Here is a 21,209-nt window from a genome sequence, read left to right as displayed (position 1 = left end):
GGTGGGACAACAGGTTCAAGAAGAAAAACAAGTTCTTCTCAGAGTCCTACCCGGATTTCAAACATATTTCTACCGGAGAGAGCCTGTGGATCGCCAACAGGAAAACACCAACCTGGGTCTCTGCAAAACTCGAGTCGCTCGCTGACCCAGCTGTAGGTAAGGCCACCACGGCCCGCTACAAATCTCCACATACCCCACCTGTAGCTGGTGATGAACCGGTGAGTTTAGGGAGGCTGATACACCGCGTGAGAGACTCAGCTGAGAGCAGATCCCTTCCTTTGGGAAAACAAGCCCATGAAGCTGTGCTCAAGAGTGATGAGCACAAAAGCAACATCTACTTGTTGACGGGATTGATCGATATGTACTGCAAGTGTGGCGAGCTTGAGGAGGCTCGCAAGATTTTCGACTCCATGGGAACCCGGAGTGTTGTGTCCTACAACGCGATCATCCAGGGCTGCGGCTCGAACGGGCAAGCTGAACTTGCTCTGGAGTACTACTATGCCCTGAGAGCTTGTACCACCATTCAACCCAACTATCGGACTCATGTCGCGGTGATCAGCGCCTGCTCCAGACTTGCTACCGAATCCAGCGAGAAGAGGGAGAGAGCTCTACGCATCGGGATGGAGATCCATTCAATGCTGAGCAAGGAGAAGAAACAGCTAGATCTGTTCGTGGCGACTTGCCTGGTAGACATGTACTGCAAGTGTGGCGAGCTTGAAGAGGCTCGCAAGATTTTCGACTCCATGAGAACTCGGAGTGTTGTGTCCTACAACGCGATCATCCAGGGCTGTGGCTCGAACGGGCAAGCTGAACTTGCTCTGGAGTACTACTCTGCCCTGAGAGCTTGTACCACCATTCAACCCAACGATCGGACACATGTTGCGGTGATCAGCGCCTGCTCCAGACTTGCTACCGAATCCAGCGAGAAGAGGGAGAGCGCTCTACGCATCGGGATGGAGATCCATTCAATGCTGAGCAAGGAGAAGAAACAGGTAGATCTGTTCGTGGCGACTTGCCTGGTAGACATGTACTGCAAGTGTGGCGAGCTTGAGGAGGCTCGCAAGATTTTCCACTCCATGGGAACTCGGAGTGTTGTGTCCTACACCGCGATCATCCAGGGCTGCAACACGAACGGACGAGCTGAACTTGCTCTGGAGTACTACTATGCCCTGAGAGCTTGTACCACCATTCAACCCAACAATCGGACTCATGTCGCGGTGATCAGCGCCTGCTCCACACTTGCTACCGAATCCAGTGAGAAGAGGGAGAGAGCTCTACGCATCGGGATGGAGATCCATTCAATGCTGAGCAAGGAGAAGAAACAGCTAGATCTGTTTGTGGCGAATTGCCTGGTAGACATGTACTGCAAGTGTGGTGAGCTTGAGGAGGCTCGCAAGATTTTCCACTCCATGGGAACTCAGAGTGTTGTGTCCTACAACGCGATCATCCAGGGCTGCGGCTCGAACGGGCAAGCTGAACTTGCTCTGGAGTACTACTCTGCCCTGAGAGCTGATAACACCATTCAACCTGACGATCGGACACATGTCGCAGTGATCAGCGCCTGCTCCACACTTGCTACCGAATCCAGCGGGAAGAGGGAGAGAGCTCTATGCATCGGGATGGAGATCCATTCAATGCTGAGCAAGAAGAAACAGCTAGATCTGTTCGTGGCGAATTGCCTGGTAGACATGTACTGCAAGTGTGGCGAGCTTGAGGAGGCTCGCAAGATTTTCGACTCCATGGGAACCCGGAGTGTTGTGTCCTACAACGCGATCATCCAGGGCTGCGGCTCGAACGGGCAAGCTGAACTTGCTCTGGAGTACTACTCTGCGCTGAGAGCTTGTACCACCATTCAACCTAACGATCGGACACATGTCGCGGTGATCAGCGCCTGCTCCACACTTGCTACCGAATCCAGCGAGAAGAGGGAGAGAGCTCTACGCTTCGGGATGGAGATCCATTCAATGCTGAGCAAGGAGAAGAAACAGGTAGATCTGTTCGTGGCAAATTGCCTGGTAGACATGTACTGCAAGTGTGGCGAGCTTGAGGAGGCTCGCAAGATTTTCGACTCCATGGGAACCCGGAGTGTTGTGTCCTACAACGCGATCATCCAGGGCTGCGGCTCGAACGGGCAAGCTGAACTTGCTCTGGAGTACTACTCTGCCCTGAGAGCTTGTACCACCATTCAAGCTAATGCTTGCACCTACACCTGCGTCCTTGTTGCTTGCGGGAGTGTGATGGCGATCAAGCTCGGGAGGGAGATTCACCAGCTGGCGAAGCATGAAGGGCTGCTGAAAAACAATCCAGTTCTGGGCTCCAGCCTGGTGAGCTTCTACGGCAAATGCGGCGATGTTGATTCTGCTCAGGAAGCGTTTGACGAGTGCCGAGCTCGGGATGACACGGGTCTCTGGAACTCTCTCATACAGGCTTACACTCTCCAGGGCCGATCGATCGAGGCCTTGGAGCGTTTCTATTCCATGACTCAGGAGGAGGGCTGTAAAGCTGACGATGTGAGTTTTGTCTCGGTGTTGAACGCTTGCAGCCATGGTGGTCTGGTCGGGAAAGGAAGGCAGCTTCTGGATGAAATGCCCAAGCAGTATGGAGTCAAGCCACGTCTGGAGCATTATGTGTGCCTGATTGATATGCTCGGGCGAGCTAACCTCCTCGACGAAGCTGTGAGAGTTCTCAGAGCCATGCCTTTTGAACCGGATGCAGTGGTTTGGACGTCCCTGCTCGGAGCCTGCCGGAAGTGGAAGAATTACACGATCGGCAAACTCGCGTTTGAGCGTCTTGTGGAGATGGATCCCAAGAGCGGCACGCCCTACGCATTGATGGCCAATATATTTGGAAACCTGGGGATGCTCAGTGAAAGGGCCGCTGTTGTGGAGAGAATGAGAGGTGAAGGCAGCTTCAGGGAGCCTGGGAGAAGCTGGTGGACGGATGTTAGCTCAGGAAAAGTGCATTCTTTTTCTGTTGGGGATAGGAGTCACTCACAGAGCGACGAGATTGCGGCCAAGCTCAAGCAATTGTTGCTGAGAATGAAAGAGGAGGGGTACGCAAGCGATGTGATCAACGTTCTAAAAGACATACCCAAGAAAGAGAAAGAGGATCACCTGTGCGGCCACAGTGAGAAGCTTGCGCTGGGGTGTGCTCTGGTGAACACGCACCAGAAGGAAACCATCAAAATTGTGAAAAATCTCCGAGTTTGTGACGATTGCCATGCGGCCACTGCTCTCATCTCTAAGCTGGAAAAAAGGCTAATCATCTGCAAAGATGCCAGTCGGGTTCATGTGTTCCATGATGGCAGATGTTCCTGTGACAACTACTTTTGAAAACATGTCAGTGCTCTTTCTTGCAGTTATCCCTGGTTTTAAACCCTCCGTGAGTCAAGCAGAAACATGGGCCGCTGAGTGAGCATGCCTCGTCAAAGTGCCGCTGCGAACCTGAACTTCACGGAGAAAAAATTAACATTTAAAAGTTAAAACTATGCAAAAGGAGGATGACACGTAGTCTTAAATTTAAATTTCTTTTTGGTAGCAGAATCGGGGAATGCTGACTAAACCTGCCAACAGGTGTGCCCAGATTCAGATAATAAGCCTTAGTATGAAGACTTGCCGGTACCCAAACTCTTTGCTGATAGCAAGTACTGCCTCATGTTCCGGGAGCAAGGCGATGGCGGCTTGTGGCATGACCAACTTTGGGTTTGTGCTCCTAGAGCACGTTGAAGACGTGTGGAAGCTGGTGATGACAGCATTTGTTTCTTGCGACGTACTCACCAGTTCATCAGCGATGTCTTCCTTCCAGATTTTTTGAGCTTGTCATGAGTGGTGACCTGCTTGCTCTCTCCTGTGACGACTTCTTCCAGCCTCTGGTGCCCAACCTCAATGCTCTCTTATGGATGGAGCTAGCCCTACACAGTGTGTGTGTGTGTGTGTGTGTGTGAACCAGCAGATGCACAAATCGTTGAGAATTAGCAACAAGTGTGTATCATAGGTTTAGTACGTAGTGTACTAGTGTACATGTACATGTGTTTCAGCTAAATATAATGGGCCAAATACACCGAAGAAGTGCATATAAGAAGAGTAGAAAAAAATTAAAAAATGTAAATTAAGAAGTGCAAAAGAAATAAAAATAAAAATTGTCCATCCTCATCAGTTTGCTGAAATTAAGTTGGATTCAATTCTTCCAGCTCCAAGTATTGTGTGATTGAGTTGTAAGTTAATTAATAGTAGAAAATAAGAAAAAAAAACAAACATTGAAAAAATAGTGTTTGATAATATCATCTTTGCTTTTAGTTTTTTATTTTCGAAAGAAAATTAGTGGGGGAGTGCTGGTAAAGATATCTTGGCCGTTCATTGGTGGTTAATTAAATGAGCATGTTTAGATATGTTTATAAAAGTTTAGCTCTGGACCAAGAGTTACCCGAAAATTAAAGTTTAAAGTTTACGTTTTCCCTATTTGCATAATAACTTAAGCTAAAGTAATGTACTTACCAGTATTTTTTAATTATTCGCACTGTGAGTGCTTGGAATATGGAAAGGGAATATAGAAAATGTGCATATTAATTAGCTCAAAAACCCTAGCTTATATACAGGAGCGAGTGGTTTGGATTGAAACCAATCCGACAGCTACCAAAATCCCACTACGTTAATATTAGTATATGGCATTGTAGCCGTACACTTGGCCCTCACATCATCCCCTCCTCTCGGAATAATGGAAGGCCATCAGGGTTCTCTTGTAGATGGGCCAAGATTTGGAGGAACATCAAGAGGAGGCATTGGTGGATCTGTAGATGGTATTAACTACTCCTGATCCCTTTGTATGAAGCGTTTCAACTGCTGCACATGCACAATCTCCGAAGGATTGGCTTGCTAGACGTCATGCTGAACCTCATAAACTTGTGGTCCAACTTGCTGCAACACCCGATATGGTCCTTTCCACTGTGCAAGGAGCCCCTTAGATAACGTACCATAAAATCGGGAAAACAAACTAACACCAAATCATCGACTTTGTATTCCGCAAGTGAACGATGATGGGAGTTGTAGTGCCGTTGTTGTCCCACTTGTACGTGGCCTAAGTGTTCGGCAGACTCTACTCGGACAAGTGGAAGAATGCTCGTCAAATATTGATCCCACAACGTAGAATCGGGAGCTTGTGGCAATCATGAAGGTAAACCCAACTCTGTTGGTAATATTGGATCATGACTATATAGAAGTTTATATGGTGAAGCATCAATATAACTCTGCACCCCTGTGACATAGGCATACCGAAGAGACGGCAAATAACCATCCCAATCCGAATGCTGAAAGTTCACATACTTCGCAATCATCCTTTTGAATGTCCGAATGAGCTGTTCCACTAGACCATCTGATTGTGGATAATAAGCACTCGTGAAACTGTGGCATATCCCCAAACAAGATGTCAAAACATGAAATGCCTCAGCCATAAATGCAGGACTATTATCCGAAAAAATTCGCTCTGGACAAGAATGCTGAAACACCACTCGATTGAGGAGGAAGTATCTAACAGTAGTTGCCGAGGTGCTAGCAAGAGCACCAACTTCCACCCAACGAGTCAAGTAGTCAAAAACAATAATAACATATTCATTGCCCGCAATCGACTATGGAAAAGGTCCAATAAGATCAAACGCCACCAACTCAAAGGGACAGGAAATTGCAATTAACTCCAACCGTCCTTCTACAGCACAAAGGGGAGTATTACGAGCTTGGCACCAAACGTAGCTACACACATACCGGATAATATCACGTCGCATCTCCGGCCAATAGAAAGACCTGTGCAGCTTCTCGGTCACACAACGATGTCCTATATGCCCACCTAAAATAAGAGAATCATAATAGGCATGGAGAAACCGCGGAATAAAGATAGAAGGCACCACCAGCCGTAAATGATCATTAGGATTCGTCCTCACAAAATAAAGAAGGCCATCTTCAAGGCGATATTGAGAATGTAAATGCTGAAAAGGCAAGTCATCAGTAAGTGATGTAGGATTCTCAAATGCACCTTGAAGCCTTTGAATCCACGGCTCAATCTTTTGAGCCTCGCGAACCTTATCAAGAAAAAGTAGATATTGCTTTGCACCTTGTGAACACTGAACGTCAAGTATAGCAACCGCCGATGGCATAGAATCCTCGTTTAGAAAATCCAAAGATGCTGGAACAATAGGCTCATCAGAAACATGAGAAGATAGTGGAGAAGGAAGAGGAGCTCGAGAAAGGGCATCAGCATTAGCCATAGAACTCCCTAGGCAATGAACAACATCAAAATTACAGGTTTTTCCGCTTCAATAATGAAGTAATGGCAGCATGGTCACCTTCAAGTAACGTCCAAGAACCATGTAGATATGCATGAAGTTTCTTGAAACCCTAAACTGCCGCTAAACACTCCTTCTCTGTCGTGGAGTAGTTCACCTCTGCTGGTTGTAACGTATGGTTTATATATGCAATGGGATGACGCTGACTAGGCACACTTGGGCTTTCTTGCATCAACACACCTCCAAGACTAATATCATAAGCATCTATGCGCAAAATAAAAGGTCGAGTGTAATCAGGATATGCCAAAACTGGAGGGCTCTTTGAAATCCACAAACGCCTACTCACAAGCTGAAGACCAAATGAAAGATGACATTGATGACTTTAGCAATGCTTGCAATGGTGCAGTGCGATCAAAAAGATGATCCACAAAACAACCGAGATACTGCACCTTGCCTAGGAAGCGCTACACATCATTCACACACTTCGAAGTAGGGAACTTTAGAACAGCTACAAGTTTGTTAGGATCAACTTGCAAACCTTCACGAGAAATACAGTACCCAAGATAAATTGTGTCCTTGGACCCAAACACGCACTTTGACCGCTTCAGCTTTAAACCAACGTCCCGTAGCCGATCCAACACTTTACACATATCACGAATGTGCTCCTCCCACGTCCCCTCTGAATGAATCAAGACATCATCAATGAAGTCAGTAGTCACCTCTGGCATATCACAAAGAACCTTATCCATCATCTATTGGAAAATTGCTGGAGCATTGTTCAAACCAAATGGCATCACCAAGAACTCATACAAACCAAACGGTGTACAAAAAGCAGTTTTAGGAATATCTTCTTCGGCCATCGGTACTTGCCAGTACCCAGAAGCAAGATCGAGCTTGGTGAACCAACGACTTCACCCTAGACGATCCAAGAGATCAATAGTGTGAGGAAGAGGGTACACATCCGGGATCGTCACTTCATTTAATGGACGATAGTCGATGCAGAAATGAATACTCCCATTAAGCTTTGTCACAAGATCAAGTTCACATGCCCAAGGACTCCACGACTTCGAAATAACACTCTTCTCCAACATCTCCTTGATGTTTGCACGTAAAACCTTGATCTCCTTGGGTGACCGACGACAAACAGGAACCTTGATTGGACGAGCATCCCCGGTTGGAATCAGATGATGTGTGGCAATCTTGGCCCCAAATGATAAGTTAAATTCAAAGATATCAGAATACTCCTTCATGAGCCGGTCAACAGCTGCAACACAAAGATCATTGGAGGGATTAGAAAAGGGAAAAGCAGAACAAGATAGAAACATAGGAGGAAATAGTGGGGGAAAGTAATGGAAGCAGAGGTAGAAGTAGAGGGATGAAGAGGTACGGAAGTGAGAGGAATGGATGAAACATAAGGAAGTATGAGACAAGGGGGAGAAGCCTCAAAGTCATACTTGGCATGATTGTGCTGCAACCAATCCATACCAAGAATGAGGTCAAAAGCTTGACTCGGCACCACCCGCAACGACTGCAACTCAACCTTGAGATCGCCCACACACACAACAAGGTCTGCCTCATCTCGTGCACATGCATATGTGCGGCCGTTGCCATAAAGAATGAAAACTGGATCTACCGCACGACGCAAGTGTAGACGACAACGTGTGGCAATAAGTCGAGCAATAGAAGATAAACTCGAACCTGTATCAACCAACACAGAGAGAATAATATGAGACCTCTTGTTATAAAAATGAGCTTGGAAAGTAAACACTGGATAAACCAGTGCCGAGTGAACCCCTTGATGATACTCCCGAAAGAAAGATAGAAGGGTCATTAACTTATTCGCGCAAGGTCCCTCCATTACTCAAGTGACACCTCGTTTCCCGGATGCACCTCGGTGTCCAAATCTTCCACCGCAATAGCACCAATGGGACATTGCTGACACCAAGGTCTCCACCGAGGAAATGGAGGTCGCCAATCCGGAAAGCGCCAACAACTCTGATAAGTATGACCAACTTCATCACATGCCCAGCAATGAACATCACAGCCACAACCACGTCCTCGCCCTTGTCCTTGGACTCGAGTAGCAGCAGCATCAATCTCTATTGGAACAGGACTATCACTCATAGGAAGTGGAGTTGAAGGACGTGTAGCGAGAAGTGGAAGAGGCGATGTATTATAACGTTATGCCAAGCGAAGAGCATCATCAAGGGTGGCAGGAGCAAGTGCATGCACAAGTCTGACAAGATCTTGACGAAGTGCTAGCCACAACATTCTTGGCTTGACCCGCTCCGACATATTTAGAAGGAGATTGTTGATCTGCCATGGAGACAAATGAAAAAGAAAGAGCAAAAGAAGAGAAAGGACAAAAAGCTAGAAGGAAATGGTAGATTTAGACAATGCAAAACACTAGATCTAAACCAAAATCCTGAAAGGAAAGAACAAAAGAAAGGAAATAAAAAAAGTTAGATCTAGACAATGCAGAAGTTAGATCTAAACTGAAATCCTAAATCCAAACACTCCCCAGGGACAATCAAAGGTGCCCCTCACCTCCACCAATGTGAGTGTTTGGAATATAGAAAGGGAATACAGAAAATGTGCATATCAATTAGCCCAAAAACCCTAGCTTATATACAGGAGTGAGTGGCCCAGATTGAAACCAATCCGATGGCTACCAAAATCTCACTACGTTAATATTAGTATACAGCATCGTAGCTATACACTTGGCCCTCACAGCACAAAAAAAAAGGTGAATTTAGAGGATTCTTAAGTAATTTTCAAAAACCCTGACCAAATCTAAAGTGTTGGGGTCATTTTAAAATTTATTCCGGAAATATTCAAGAAGATTCTTTGGTAAGGCTTTGGCGTGCCTGCAAAGAAGATCTGATCTCACAGCATGGCCCGAGAATTAAAACATGGCAGCAGAACCAAAAAAACTTCACATTGCCCAAGAGCTTGATGAAGATTTTAAAGCAAAAGCAACCCAACTACTTGAAACTTATCAAGATGTTTTCACCTAGTCCTAGACTGACTTACAAGGAATTCCATCTGAACTTTACACACATCGGATTGAACTTCAATCAAAAGTGGTACCAACAAAGCAATTAACCTACCGAATGAATCCCAACATACAAACCAAAGTCAAATAAGAGCTTAACAAACTCGAAAATGTTGGATTCATCTTCCCAATTCAAAATCCAAAATGGCTATCACCACTAATCATTGTCCCCAAGAAGAAAAACAAGCTTAGTATTTGTGTCAACTATAAAAAGCTCAACGATACAACTCAAAAGGACACCTTTTCAATTCCATTCTCTAATGAAATTCTTGATGCAATTGTAGGATATGAGATGTACTCCTTTCTCAATGGCTTCAATAGACACAATCAAGTACACATTGCATCTGAAGATCAACACAAGACAGCTTTCATCAATCCATAGGGAGCATATGCCTACCTTCACATGCCTTTCAGTCTCTCCAATGCACCATTCATGTTTCAATAGATCATCATTGACACTTTTCGAAAATACCTCACCAAATTTATGCGAGTATTTATGGATGACTTTAATGTCTTCAGCAACAAAGAAGATCATCTCCAATGCTTAGAGAAATGCTTCATCAAATGCCATGAACACAATATCACATTGAACCTTGACAAGTGTATTTTCTTTATCAAATCAGGAATTCCACTCGAACATTAATTTCCAAAGAAGGAATCCTCATCAACAAGGACAAGACCCTCACAATCACCAACATACAACATCCATTCAACATTTCAAGCCTTTGATCATTCCTCAGTAAGATGGGATACTATCGAAGATTCATCAAAGACTACACCAAGATTGCAAAACCTATCACCAAACTCCTCAAGAAATATCAAGCTTACAACTGGACCCAAGATTGTCAAAATGCCAAGAATTCCCTCACCCAAGCTCCAAAACTTGCTCAACCAAACTAGAACAAAGACTTCAACATCCAAGTCAACACCTCCAACTATGCCCTCAGAGTGATCCTTTTGCAACAACAAAAAGATCATAAAGACCGACAACTCTACTATGCAAGTTGAAGACTCAACTCAGCTGAAATGAACTACACTACAACTGAAAAAGAAGCTCCAGCAATGATCTACACACTCCAAAAGTTTTGATACTACCTACTCGATAACTTCCTCCACCTTCTCAACAAAACAATCCTCACCGGCAAAATTGCACGATAGTTCTTACTACTTCAAAAATACAACTTCAAGATCATTTACAAGCCTGGAAGAGAACATGAACACCTAAGCCGCATTACAACCAATGAACAATTGAAACACAACATGGATGACTTTCCTGACTCCAATATCCTTTGAATCCACACATCACCAACCTAGATGGACAACATCTACTACTACCTCACAATAGCAACAATACAAGTTGATATTCAACCTCCGACAAGAGCAAGCAATTTGTCTTGAGGACAAAACCATATTCAATCGTGGGAAGAAAATTGCACAAATAAGGAAGAGATAACATTTTATAAAGATGGAAGAAACACAAGATCTACTTGAAAAAGCCTATTGTGGACAAGTAGGAGGACATTTTGCTAAAGAATTCATAACTCAAAAAATTTTACAAGCAAGACTTTGGTGGCCAACACTTTGGCACAATTAAGCCAAGTTCTGTCAAAAATGCAACATCTACAATGAACCAAGTATGCACTAAAGAAATAAACTCAAGAACTTCATCTAGAAACTCCACTCAAACCTTTTCAATAATGGGGACTCAACTTTGTTGGTCCACTTATAACAAGCTCCAAGCAAAACTAGTACATTCTAATTACAATAGACTATATGATAAAATGGGCTGAAGCTCAACCAATAAAGACTACTATAACAAAGAACACAACAAAGATCATCTACGAAAACATCATCACAAGATATGGCTTACCTTGAGAACTCGTCACTAATCAAAGAACACACTTCATCAATGAAACCATCAAGATTTTAACTCAAGAATTCACTATCAAGCACAAGGTTTCAACACCATACTACCCTCAAGGCAATGGTCAAGCAGAGTCTACAAACAAGACACTCAAAAACATCCTCATGAAAATCATGAAAATAAATCAGAAAGACAGGGACGATCACTCTATAGGCATATTGAATTGCATATAAGGTTTCAACAAATTCGACACCATTTAAGCTCACCTACAGCCTTGAAGCTTTGACACCACTCAAGTACATCGTTTCATCACTACGAATGGCAATACAATACAAAATCAACTAAGAAGAATTGATCAAAAAAAGACTAGCCATGCTAGAACTTATTGCTAGTTGAGATCCTTTGACTATCTCGTTTTGAAGCTTTGGAATGCTCAAGGAGTCTTTTCTAACTCAGCAAAGATGTTGCTTCATATGATGGCCAAGGCTAACTATTATTAAACAGTTCTTTTGATAGAGTTTTGCAATCTCATGTGCAAGGCACTACTTTGACGATGTCCTACGACTAAGGAGGAACATGAGATGCATGTGAGGCAAATGTTGCCACTATTGAAGGAGAATAAGCTGTATTCTAAACTGTCAAAGCGTGAATTCTTCTTGGAAGAGATCACCTATCTCAGACATGTGGTGCCACAAGATGATCCTCAAAAGACTCAGATAGTTGTTGACTAGCTTGTTCCCCCTCCTGTGCATGGGTTGGTATGCTGGGAGTCTTTTGCCGGTTTGTGAAGGACTTCTCCTTGATTGCTGCTCCTTTGATGGATATTCTTCGAAACACCACCAAGCATGCTAAGTTGGTGTGGGGTGAAAGTGTCAAGAAGCGTTTGAGCGGTTAAAGCAATCATGTATATTCTACAAATATTTGCTTGTGATAAGCCACTTGTGGTAGAAGGCTAAGGTTCACGCTATGGAGTCTATACGTTCAGAGGGTATGGCTCATGAGTCCTTTTCTCTTTCTGATCCTAGTGAGGCCATGGGTGTCAGTGTGGACCAAGGAGAGATTGTATCTACTCGTGTTCTAGCTGACACTGCTGTCACTAAGCTTTCTGAAGGAGTGAAGAAGAATTGTATCAACTCATCTGAGCTGTACAGTTGTTTGTGCAATGAGTTGTGCATAGCCAAGTGCTCAGTGTCCTCTTTGGCTCTGATGCTACGCATACTTTCATTAACAAGGCTAGTGATGAGGGTATAGGAGCTGTCTTGGTGCAAGACTGCTGTCCTATTGCCTACATAAGCCACAAGTTTGACGCAACTTAGCAACTCGGGATAGGAAGTTATATGTTGTAGTTGTTGCGGTCAAAGAGTGGAGGCATTATCTGTATGGTTTGGATTTTTCATGTCAATAACTTTACCACTTGTCACTCTTTTCACTTGCCAGATGGAGTTTCGAGGCCGGCTAGCTCATTGACTAGAGTTTTTGCAGGAAATGGACGTGCAGATTCCAAACCACCAAAGGAGTTTAGCTCTGGGGTTTAAGGTGATGAAAACCGATTTCTCCCGAGTAAAAGTCAAAGGGTAATTTTGACCTCAGATTACTAAAGCAAAGTTGCTAGGTTTCCAAGACCTTTCAGAAATAGGGAAATTGTCTTAAAGAAAATTTGTAGATAGTAGACAGTAAAGGTGGTTATTTCTCCATTGTTTAGGATGGTGAACTCTATCTTGTTTGGGAAGCTCTCCAGTGGTTTGCTGGATGAAATTAATGAGCTTGCTGACTTCAACTCCTTTGTAGTGAAGGCACGTGCAGTTGTTTTGAAGGGGGATGCCTCTTCCAATGCGACTGTGCTTCCTTCAATGTATGAGATGGTTTCCTAGTCAAGAGGAATCGGGCTATGGTTCCTAGAGATGATGTTCTTTTACAGTGGATTCTGTAAGAGTGTCCATTGCACCAAGTGCAGGACATTGAGGGCGTGTGTTCTGGTAGAGATGCATTTATTTTGGTCTCGAATGAAGTTAGGTGTTGATAAGTATGTGCACAGTTGTTAGACCGGCCAGGTGGTCACAATGGATTGTGAGAAGCATGAAGGTCTCTACCATAGTTAACCTCAACAGAAGTGGGATAACATTTTCTATGAGTTTCATAGTAGGCGTTTCAAGGCAATGATGCTATCTGGGTTGTTGTGGATTGTGTGATGATGTTAGCTCACTTCTTCCTTGTGAAGATGAATGCTAAGGCTTTTGACCTTGCTCAGCTGTATTTCTCTATGGGCTGCCTAAGGATGTTGTAAGTGATCGGGATTGCACGTTCACTTTGGTGTTTTGGCAGACGGTGTTTCAGAAGCTTGAGACAAAGTTGAGCATGAGCATCCACAGTCAGATGGACAAACAAAAGGAGTTAATTAGGTGCTGGAAGACATGCTGAGATCATTTGTTGGTATCTGAAGAGGTAAGGTATTTGGGAGAAGTACCTGCCTTTGTTAGAGTTTGCCCATAACTGTGCCTTCCATTTGGCTATTGAGATGGCTCTGTTTATGGCAATGTATAGCTTTCAACCTCGGTCCCCTATTGGTATGAACTTCGCTTCTCTTGAGGTGCACCAGGCAAAGGAGCATCGTCAGCACAAGCAGTTTCAGGTTGGAGACAAGGTTTTCCTTCGGTTGTCTGAAGCTCAATGAGCTCTTCAAGGTGGAGGTAGTTCTAAGTTGTCACCACAGTACTGTGGGCCTTGGATTATTCTCAAACGAGTTGGAGACCTTGCCTATCAACTAGACTTGCCTAGTGGTGTGAAGATTCATCCCGTCTTCTATGTAGGAAGTTGAAGGCGTGTTTGCATTCTGGTAATATCTTGGACCAGTCTGCAATCAAGATTCCAGAGATAGATGTTTGAAGGTTGGCCCTAGTTGTGTGTTATAGCAACGGCTAGTGCGCATACATCGTAAGACTTGGAGAGAGTTACTTGTTCAGTGGAATGGTTATTCTCCATATGATGCTACATGGGAAGCTGAGGATGATGTTGTTTCCTAATTTTGAGTATGACTTGGATGCATTCCAGAGGAAGAGGAGAAATAGTCACTTGCTCCTATCCTTTCTTTCTTTTCTGACCCCGTTGATGGCTGGAGGTGTTGTGTCACGTGAGACAGCTAGTGGTTTTGTTAGCGGGATGCTTTGCTAGCTTCTCTCTCCTCAGCTACTGTTCATCACAGTAGGGAAAAATGTCACCGTATTTCGTGATGAACCAGCTGATTCTGGATCTAGGTCTCTGATCAAAGAGCCAAATACCAACTGCAAATTTGCATGTGAAGAGGTGTTCAAGCATCTCCACGGGGTTTTCATTGCATAGAATACAGAGAGTTTTGTGAACTGTGAGCCAATCACCAACAGGGATGCTGTCCTGCACAAGAAGCCAGCTTACGTTAGCTTCCACCAGTGTCTTCCACATGTTCACTTCCGATTCTTCAACTTTCACATAAGCTTGGTGTCAATTTTATCCATCAAAAGCTCTCTGCCATGCTTAGACCTGTACATAAAAAAGACACACTGAACTCATTACCTTCCCAGGATAACTGAGCCGGATCCTATATAAGATCAGATATAGGTACTCCCCAAACTAGTGTATTGCAGAGCATTCTCCCAGTTGAACCTTAGGATCCAGTTCAGTGTATTTCCCTCTCTGATGTATCGTCCTGAACCTTTTACCGAAGGCCATCCTGGGAACTGGGACCTCCTCGGGAACTATACATGGAAACAGTGCACCACTGTTATGGGGATAGAAAACAATACCTTGAGGTGATGGGGTTGTTTCCATAACAAAGATGATTTGAGTCTCAGCACCATCAAGCATTATCCAATCACGAACCTCGATAACTTCAGTTTGTAAAGCAAGATGAAGGCAATAGCGATGCTGCCTTAAGCTTTGATGTGGAGTTTTCATCCTGGGTTGTAATAGGTTGTCATGAGGCCATATTTGCTCCAAGCAGACGTTAAACAAATACCTGACTTTACCTTTTTCATTGTATCATAGCTTGTCCACTGCTGTGAAACACATGTACATGTACACTAGTACATTACATACTAAGCCTATGATTCTCAACGATTTGTGCATCTGCTGGTTGATAAACACACACACAGACACTGTGTAGGGCTAGCTCCATCCACAAGAGAGTCCTGAGGTTGGGCACCAGAGGCTGGAAGAAGTCGTCACATGAGAGAGCAAGCAGGTCACCACTCACGACAAGCTCAAAAAATCTGGAAGGAAGACATCGCTGAGGAACTGGTGACGTCGCAAGAAACAAATGCTGTCATCACCAGCTTCCACACGTCTTCAACGTGCTCTAGGAGCACAAACCCAAAGTTAGTCATGCCACAAGCTGCCATCTCCTTGCTCCCGGAACATGAGGCGGTACTTGCTATCAGCAAAGAGTTTGGTACCGGCAAGTCTTCATACTAAGGCTTATTATCTGAATCTGGGCGCACCTGTTGGCAGGTTTAGTCAGCATTCCCCGATTCTGCTACCAAAAAGAAATTTAAATTTAAGACAACGTGTCATCCTCCTTTTGCATAGTTTTAACTTTTAAATGTTAATTTTTTCTCCGTGAAGTTCAAGTTGACGGCGGTACTTTGACGAGGCATGCTCACTCAGCGGCCCATGTTTCTGCTTGACTCACAGAGGGTTTAAAACCAGGGATAACTGCAAGAAAGAGCACTGACATGTTTTCAAAAGTAGTTGTCACAGGAACATCTGCCATCCTGGAACACATGAACCCGACTGGCATCTTTGCAGATGATTAGCCTTTTTTCCAGCTTAGAGATGAGAGCAGTGGCCGCATGGCAATCGTCACAAACTCGGAGATTTTTCACAATTTTGATGGTTTCCTTCTGGTGCGAGTTCACCAGAGCACACCCCAGCGCAAGCTTCTCACTGTGGCCGCACAGGTGATCCTCTTTCTCTTCCTCTGGTATGTCTTTTAGAACGTTGATCACATCGCTCGCGTACCCCTCCTCTTTCATTCTCAGCAACAATTGCTTGAGCTTGGCCGCAATCTCGTCGCTCTGTGAGTGACTCCTATCCCCGACAGAAAAAGAATGCACTTTTCCTGAGCTAACATCCGTCCACCAGCTTCTCCCGGGCTCCCTGAAGCTGCCTTCACCTCTCATTCTCTCCACAACAGCGGCCCTTTCACTGAGCATCCCCAGGTTTCCAAATATATTGGCCATCAATGCGTAGGGCGTGCCGCTCTTGGGATCCATCTCCACAAGACGCTCAAACGCGAGTTTGCCAACCGTGTAATTCTTCCACTTCCGGCAGGCTCCGAGCAGGGACGTCCAAACCACTGCATCCGGTTCAAAAGGCATGGCTCTGAGAACTCTCACAGCTTCGTCAAGGAGGTTAGCTCGCCCGAGCATATCGATCAGGCACACATAATGCTCCAGACGTGGCTTGACTCCATACTGCTTGGGCATTTCATCCAGAAGCTGCCTTCCTTTCCCGATCAGACCACCATGGCTGCAAGCGTTCAACACCAAGACAAAACTCACATCGTCAGCTTTACAGCCCTCCTCCTGAGTCATGGAATAGAAACGCTCCAAGGCCTCGATCGATCGGCCCTGGAGAGTGTAAGCCTGTATAAGAGAATTCCAGAGACCCGTGTTGTCCCGAGCTCGGCACTCGTCAAACACTTCCTGAGCAGAATCAACATCGCCGCATTTGCCGTAGAAGCTCACCAGGCTGGAGCCCAGAACTGGATTGTTTTTCAGCAGCCCTTTATGCTTCACCAGCTGGTGAATCTCCCTCCCGAGCTTAGTCGCCATCACACTCCCGCAAGCAACAAGGACGCAGGTGTAGGTGCAAGCATTAGCTTGAATGGTGTTATCAGCTCTCAGGGCAGAGTAGTACTCCAGAGCAAGTTCAGCTCGCCCGTTCGTGTTGCAGCCCTGGATGATCGCGGTGTAGGACACAACACTCCGAGTTCCCATGGAGTGGAAAATCTTGCGAGCCTCCTCAAGCTCGCCACACTTGCAGTACATGTCTACCAGGCAAGTCGCCACGAACAGATCTAGCTGTTTCTTCTCCTTGCTCAGCATTGAATGGATCTCCATCCCAATGCGTAGAGCTCTCTCCCTCTTCTCGCTGGATTCGGTAGCAAGTGTGGAGCAGGCGCTGATCACCACGACATGAGTCCAATCGTCGGGTTGAATGGTGTTATCAGCTCTCAGGGCAGAGTAGTACTCCAGAGCAAGTTCAGCTTGCCCGTTCGAGCCGCAGCCCTGGATGATCGCGTTGTAGGACACAACAGTCCGAGTTCCCATGGAGTGGAAAATCTTGCGAGCCTCCTCAAGCTCGCCACACTTGCAGTACATGTCTACCAGGCAAGTCGCCACGAACAGATCTAGCTGTTTCTTCTCCTTGCTCAGCATTGAATGGATCTCCATCCCGATGCGTAGAGCTCTCTCCCTCTTCTCGCTGGATTCGGTAGCAAGTCTGGAGCAGGCACTCATCACCGCGACGTGAGTCCGATCGTTGGGTTGAATGGTGGTACAAGCTCTCAGGGCAGAGTAGTACTCCAGAGCAAGTTCAGCTCGCCCGTTCGTGTTGCAGCCCTGGATGATCGCATTGTAGGACACAACACTCCGAGTTCCCATGGAGTGGAAAATCTTGCGAGCCTCCTCAAGCTCGCCACACTTGCAGTACATGTCGACCAGGCAAGTCGCCACGAACAGATCTACCTGTTTCTTCTCCTTGCTGAGAATTGAATGGATCTCCATCCCAATGCGTAGAGCTCTCTCCCTCTTCTCGCTGGATTCGGTAGTAAGTCTGGAGCAGGCGCTGATCACCGCGACATGTGTCCGATCGTTGGGTTGAATGGTGGTACAAGCTCTCAGGGCAGAGTAGTACTCCAGAGCAAGTTCAGCTTGCCCATTCGAGCCGCAGCCCTGGATGATCGCGTTGTAGGACACAACACTCCGGGTTCCCATGGAGTCGAAAATCTTGCGAGCCTCCTCAAGCTCGCCACACTTGCAGTACATATCGATCAATCCCGTCAACAAGTAGATGTTGCTTTTGTGCTTATCACTCTTGAGCACAGCTTCATGGGCTTGTTTTCCCAAAGAAAGGGATCTGCTCTCAGCTGAGTCTCTCACGCGGTGTATCAGCCTCCCTAAACTCACCCGTTCATCACCAGCTACAGGTGGGGTATGTGGAGATTTGTAGCGGGCCGTGGTGGCCTTACCTACAGCTGGGTCAGCGAGCGACTCGAGTTTTGCAGAGACCCAGGTTGGTGTTTTCCTGTTGGCGATCCACAGGCTCTCTCTGGTAGAAACATGTTTGAAATCCAGGTAGGACTCTGAGAAGAACTTGTTTTTCTTCTTGAACCTGTTGTCCCACCAGAAAGTGGGATCCCTGAAAAACGTTTTCCACTCCATGAGATTGTTGAGAAATGACACACACCACACAAACCCTAGCGCCGCACGCATACCCTAGAAATCCCGATTTCGTGTTTTCTGTTTTTTCTTCTTTTCCTTTTTAAACTTTACAATGTCACAGCTTAACTGCAGCAGCTTAGATGTTTATTGTTTAAAAAAAATCTCTTTGATATATATAGAATGTGAGCCAGCAGCAATCAGTTGCTCAAGAGCTAAAGAATCAGTACATGCTAACAACACGCACGAACTTCCTAGAAATCCCGATTTGTTATTCTCTGCATTCATTTTTTATATGATCTGTTGCTGCATGCACTTAACTGTAGGTAGTCTTCAGTTCTTCAATATAATCTGCTAACTAAAAGATATCGATACACTCAATATGCAAAAATAAACCACACTCTACACAAATTAAATAAAAAATGCTCTTCATGGGGCGACACGGCCAAAAGCCTCAGGGCACCAGTTTTATGCAGAACACTTTCGCAAATGAGTCTCGCCCGGGGTCCATGCACAGGAGTCCTCGGGCAGTGGTAAAACCTCACAAGGCCTCACGTACTTATATTCACCCTGGGCTTCTGGCTGCTCTGCAACATACCTTACCACACCAAACTCTTTTGCATATGAAGCCACGCACGGAGGAAAAAACTGCGCGAGGCCTCAAGTGCTTACAGTCAGTCCTTATATGTGTTCTTGGCCTTGCTCAGTTCATCTCCTTTGTTGTCCACCTGCGCTTCTTTACTTCATGTTTTTGCTTGCATGCTTCGATTGACATCTTCAGATTTTCAAGTGAACGATTGTGGCATACCGTGGCTACGTTTTTCGGAAGAGCTTGGAGGTGCTGAAAGCGGCATTAAATTCGTGGAGGATTGATCTTGATTTGGATTGTATGGATCTCTATAAATTTTCTTCTTTTTCTTCTGTGTTGCCAAAATAACTGGTGTCAAACTTGCTTTTGCAGACTATCTCTAGTACTTCTGGATGCGATCAAGGCCTGCTGCTCATTGCTTCAAAGGAGGAGATGATAATTGATCCCCAAAGAGCGAGCTCGATGGTTTTGTTGCTTTCATCAAGTTATCATTCCGCTGTGATCTGAAACACCACATCGTCCACTGTACTTTCACAGGTTTCGAGACAGGTACCCGGGAAAGGTGTATTCCATTGTTGTTCCTCAGGACCTGGACTTGTTTTGCCGCCTCAAGTGTGAGCTGATCAAGATGAGGGAGAAGCTTGTGATGGCGGAGGCTTGGGCTCGAGCAAGGTTGCAGATGCAGTATGAGGATGATTTCTTCTACAACTATGATGAGTGGGACAGCTTTGTGGATCTTTCCACATTGAGATCGTCGAGCGGAGAGTGTTGTAGCATAAGTTATCTCCTGGAGAAATGGTCCTGGCTCAAGGAGCAGTTTGCACGCATCCGCACGTCAAGATTGTTGGAGAGCTCAACTGGAAGCCAAGGTGACTCATGGGGTTTCAAAACCTGCACTCGGCTTGGTAAGGTTTGGTGAGTTAAATAAGTATGATGAGTTTGAAGAGACAATTGTGAAAAAAAAAGGGGGGGGGGGGACGTCTAGACGTGAAGCGTGCTAGCTCTCCTGAATGTTCAAAGAGGTGAGGTGTCTTAAAGAGGAGATGATAGAGCTGAGCATGAAGCTGAACTTGGCTTGTGCTCCTTCTTGTAAGAGCTAACTAGCTAGCAAAAACAGAGGAGACGGTGAAGAAGATGCCTCTTGAACTCCAAGAGAACAACAGACCTTTTTTTTTAAGGAGGGGAGAAGCTGCTAGCAGCTCAGTGGAGCAAGAGGTTAGGGCTGATGTCATCCCTGTGCGCCAAGACTGCTGGGTGGTTTGGGGCTTGGTGCCAGATCCAGGTAATCTGTGTTCTTGAAAAGCTTGTACAAAGTCACCCCCAGTCGAACATCCACCGGCACCGCACTCCTCCAACCTTGCTTCTGGATCTCACTCTCCAGCATGCCACAAATGGTGAAGAAGGTCCTCTTCTCCATCTGAAGTTTCCTCTTCCACCTAGGTGGTGACATTTCGAGGCTTCACCCACCACAGGCCGATGCAAAACCTCCTCCCAATCACAGCCCGACATACCTCAAGTTCACAGTCTTCTTCCTCAGGCAGCACTTGGAGACTGGGGCTCTTGTCATCCGCAATGTGCATGAAAGCAACAAAACCTAATTGAAGAATGCCAAACCCTAACCTAAGAATCTTCTCGAATATTTCCGGAATAATTTTTAACAACTTCCCTTAAAATAAAATGACCCCTCCCAACACTTTAGATTTGGTCGGGGTTTTTGAAAATTACTTAAGAATTCTCTAAATTCGCCTTCTTTTCGTGCGAAATAATTTTCCCATAAAAAATAAGGGTAAGTACATTACTTTAGCTTAAGTTATTGTGCAAATAGGGAAAACGTAAATTTGAACTTTAATTTTCGGGTAACTCATGTTCGAATTGGTCCAGAGCTAAACTCTTATAAACAGCTCTAAACATGCTCATTTAATTAACCACCAATGAACGGCCAAGATATCTTTACCAGCACTCCCCCACTAATTTTCTTTCGAAAATAAAAAACTAAAAGCAAAGAAGATATTATCAAA

At 45.2% G+C, this 21,209-nt stretch overlaps 2 protein-coding genes across 2 annotated transcripts; one reads left to right on the top strand and one right to left on the bottom strand.

The window, feature by feature from the left end:
- The first annotated feature begins 2,115 nt into the window (after window positions 1–2,115).
- Window positions 2,116–3,371, top strand: LOC112348193 (pentatricopeptide repeat-containing protein At2g41080-like). The gene has a single exon (XM_024680323.1). The coding sequence runs from the start codon at window positions 2,238–2,240 to the stop codon at window positions 3,330–3,332; it is 1,095 nt and encodes a 364-aa protein (XP_024536091.1). The 5' UTR covers window positions 2,116–2,237; the 3' UTR covers window positions 3,333–3,371.
- A 12,499-nt stretch (window positions 3,372–15,870) lies between these two features.
- LOC112348192 (putative pentatricopeptide repeat-containing protein At3g49142) lies at window positions 15,871–17,135 on the bottom strand. The gene has a single exon (XM_024680321.1). It carries the CDS (start codon window positions 16,992–16,994, stop codon window positions 15,900–15,902), a length of 1,095 nt encoding a protein of 364 aa, XP_024536089.1. The 5' UTR covers window positions 16,995–17,135; the 3' UTR covers window positions 15,871–15,899.
- Window positions 17,136–21,209: the final 4,074 nt, after the last annotated feature.

Source organism: Selaginella moellendorffii, unplaced genomic scaffold, assembly GCF_000143415.4.
Source record: "Selaginella moellendorffii unplaced genomic scaffold, v1.0 SELMOscaffold_27, whole genome shotgun sequence".
Classification (NCBI taxonomy): domain Eukaryota; kingdom Viridiplantae; phylum Streptophyta; class Lycopodiopsida; order Selaginellales; family Selaginellaceae; genus Selaginella; species Selaginella moellendorffii.
Note: the sequence above shows the minus strand (reverse complement) of the source record. Positions and strands in the feature narration are given on the sequence as shown.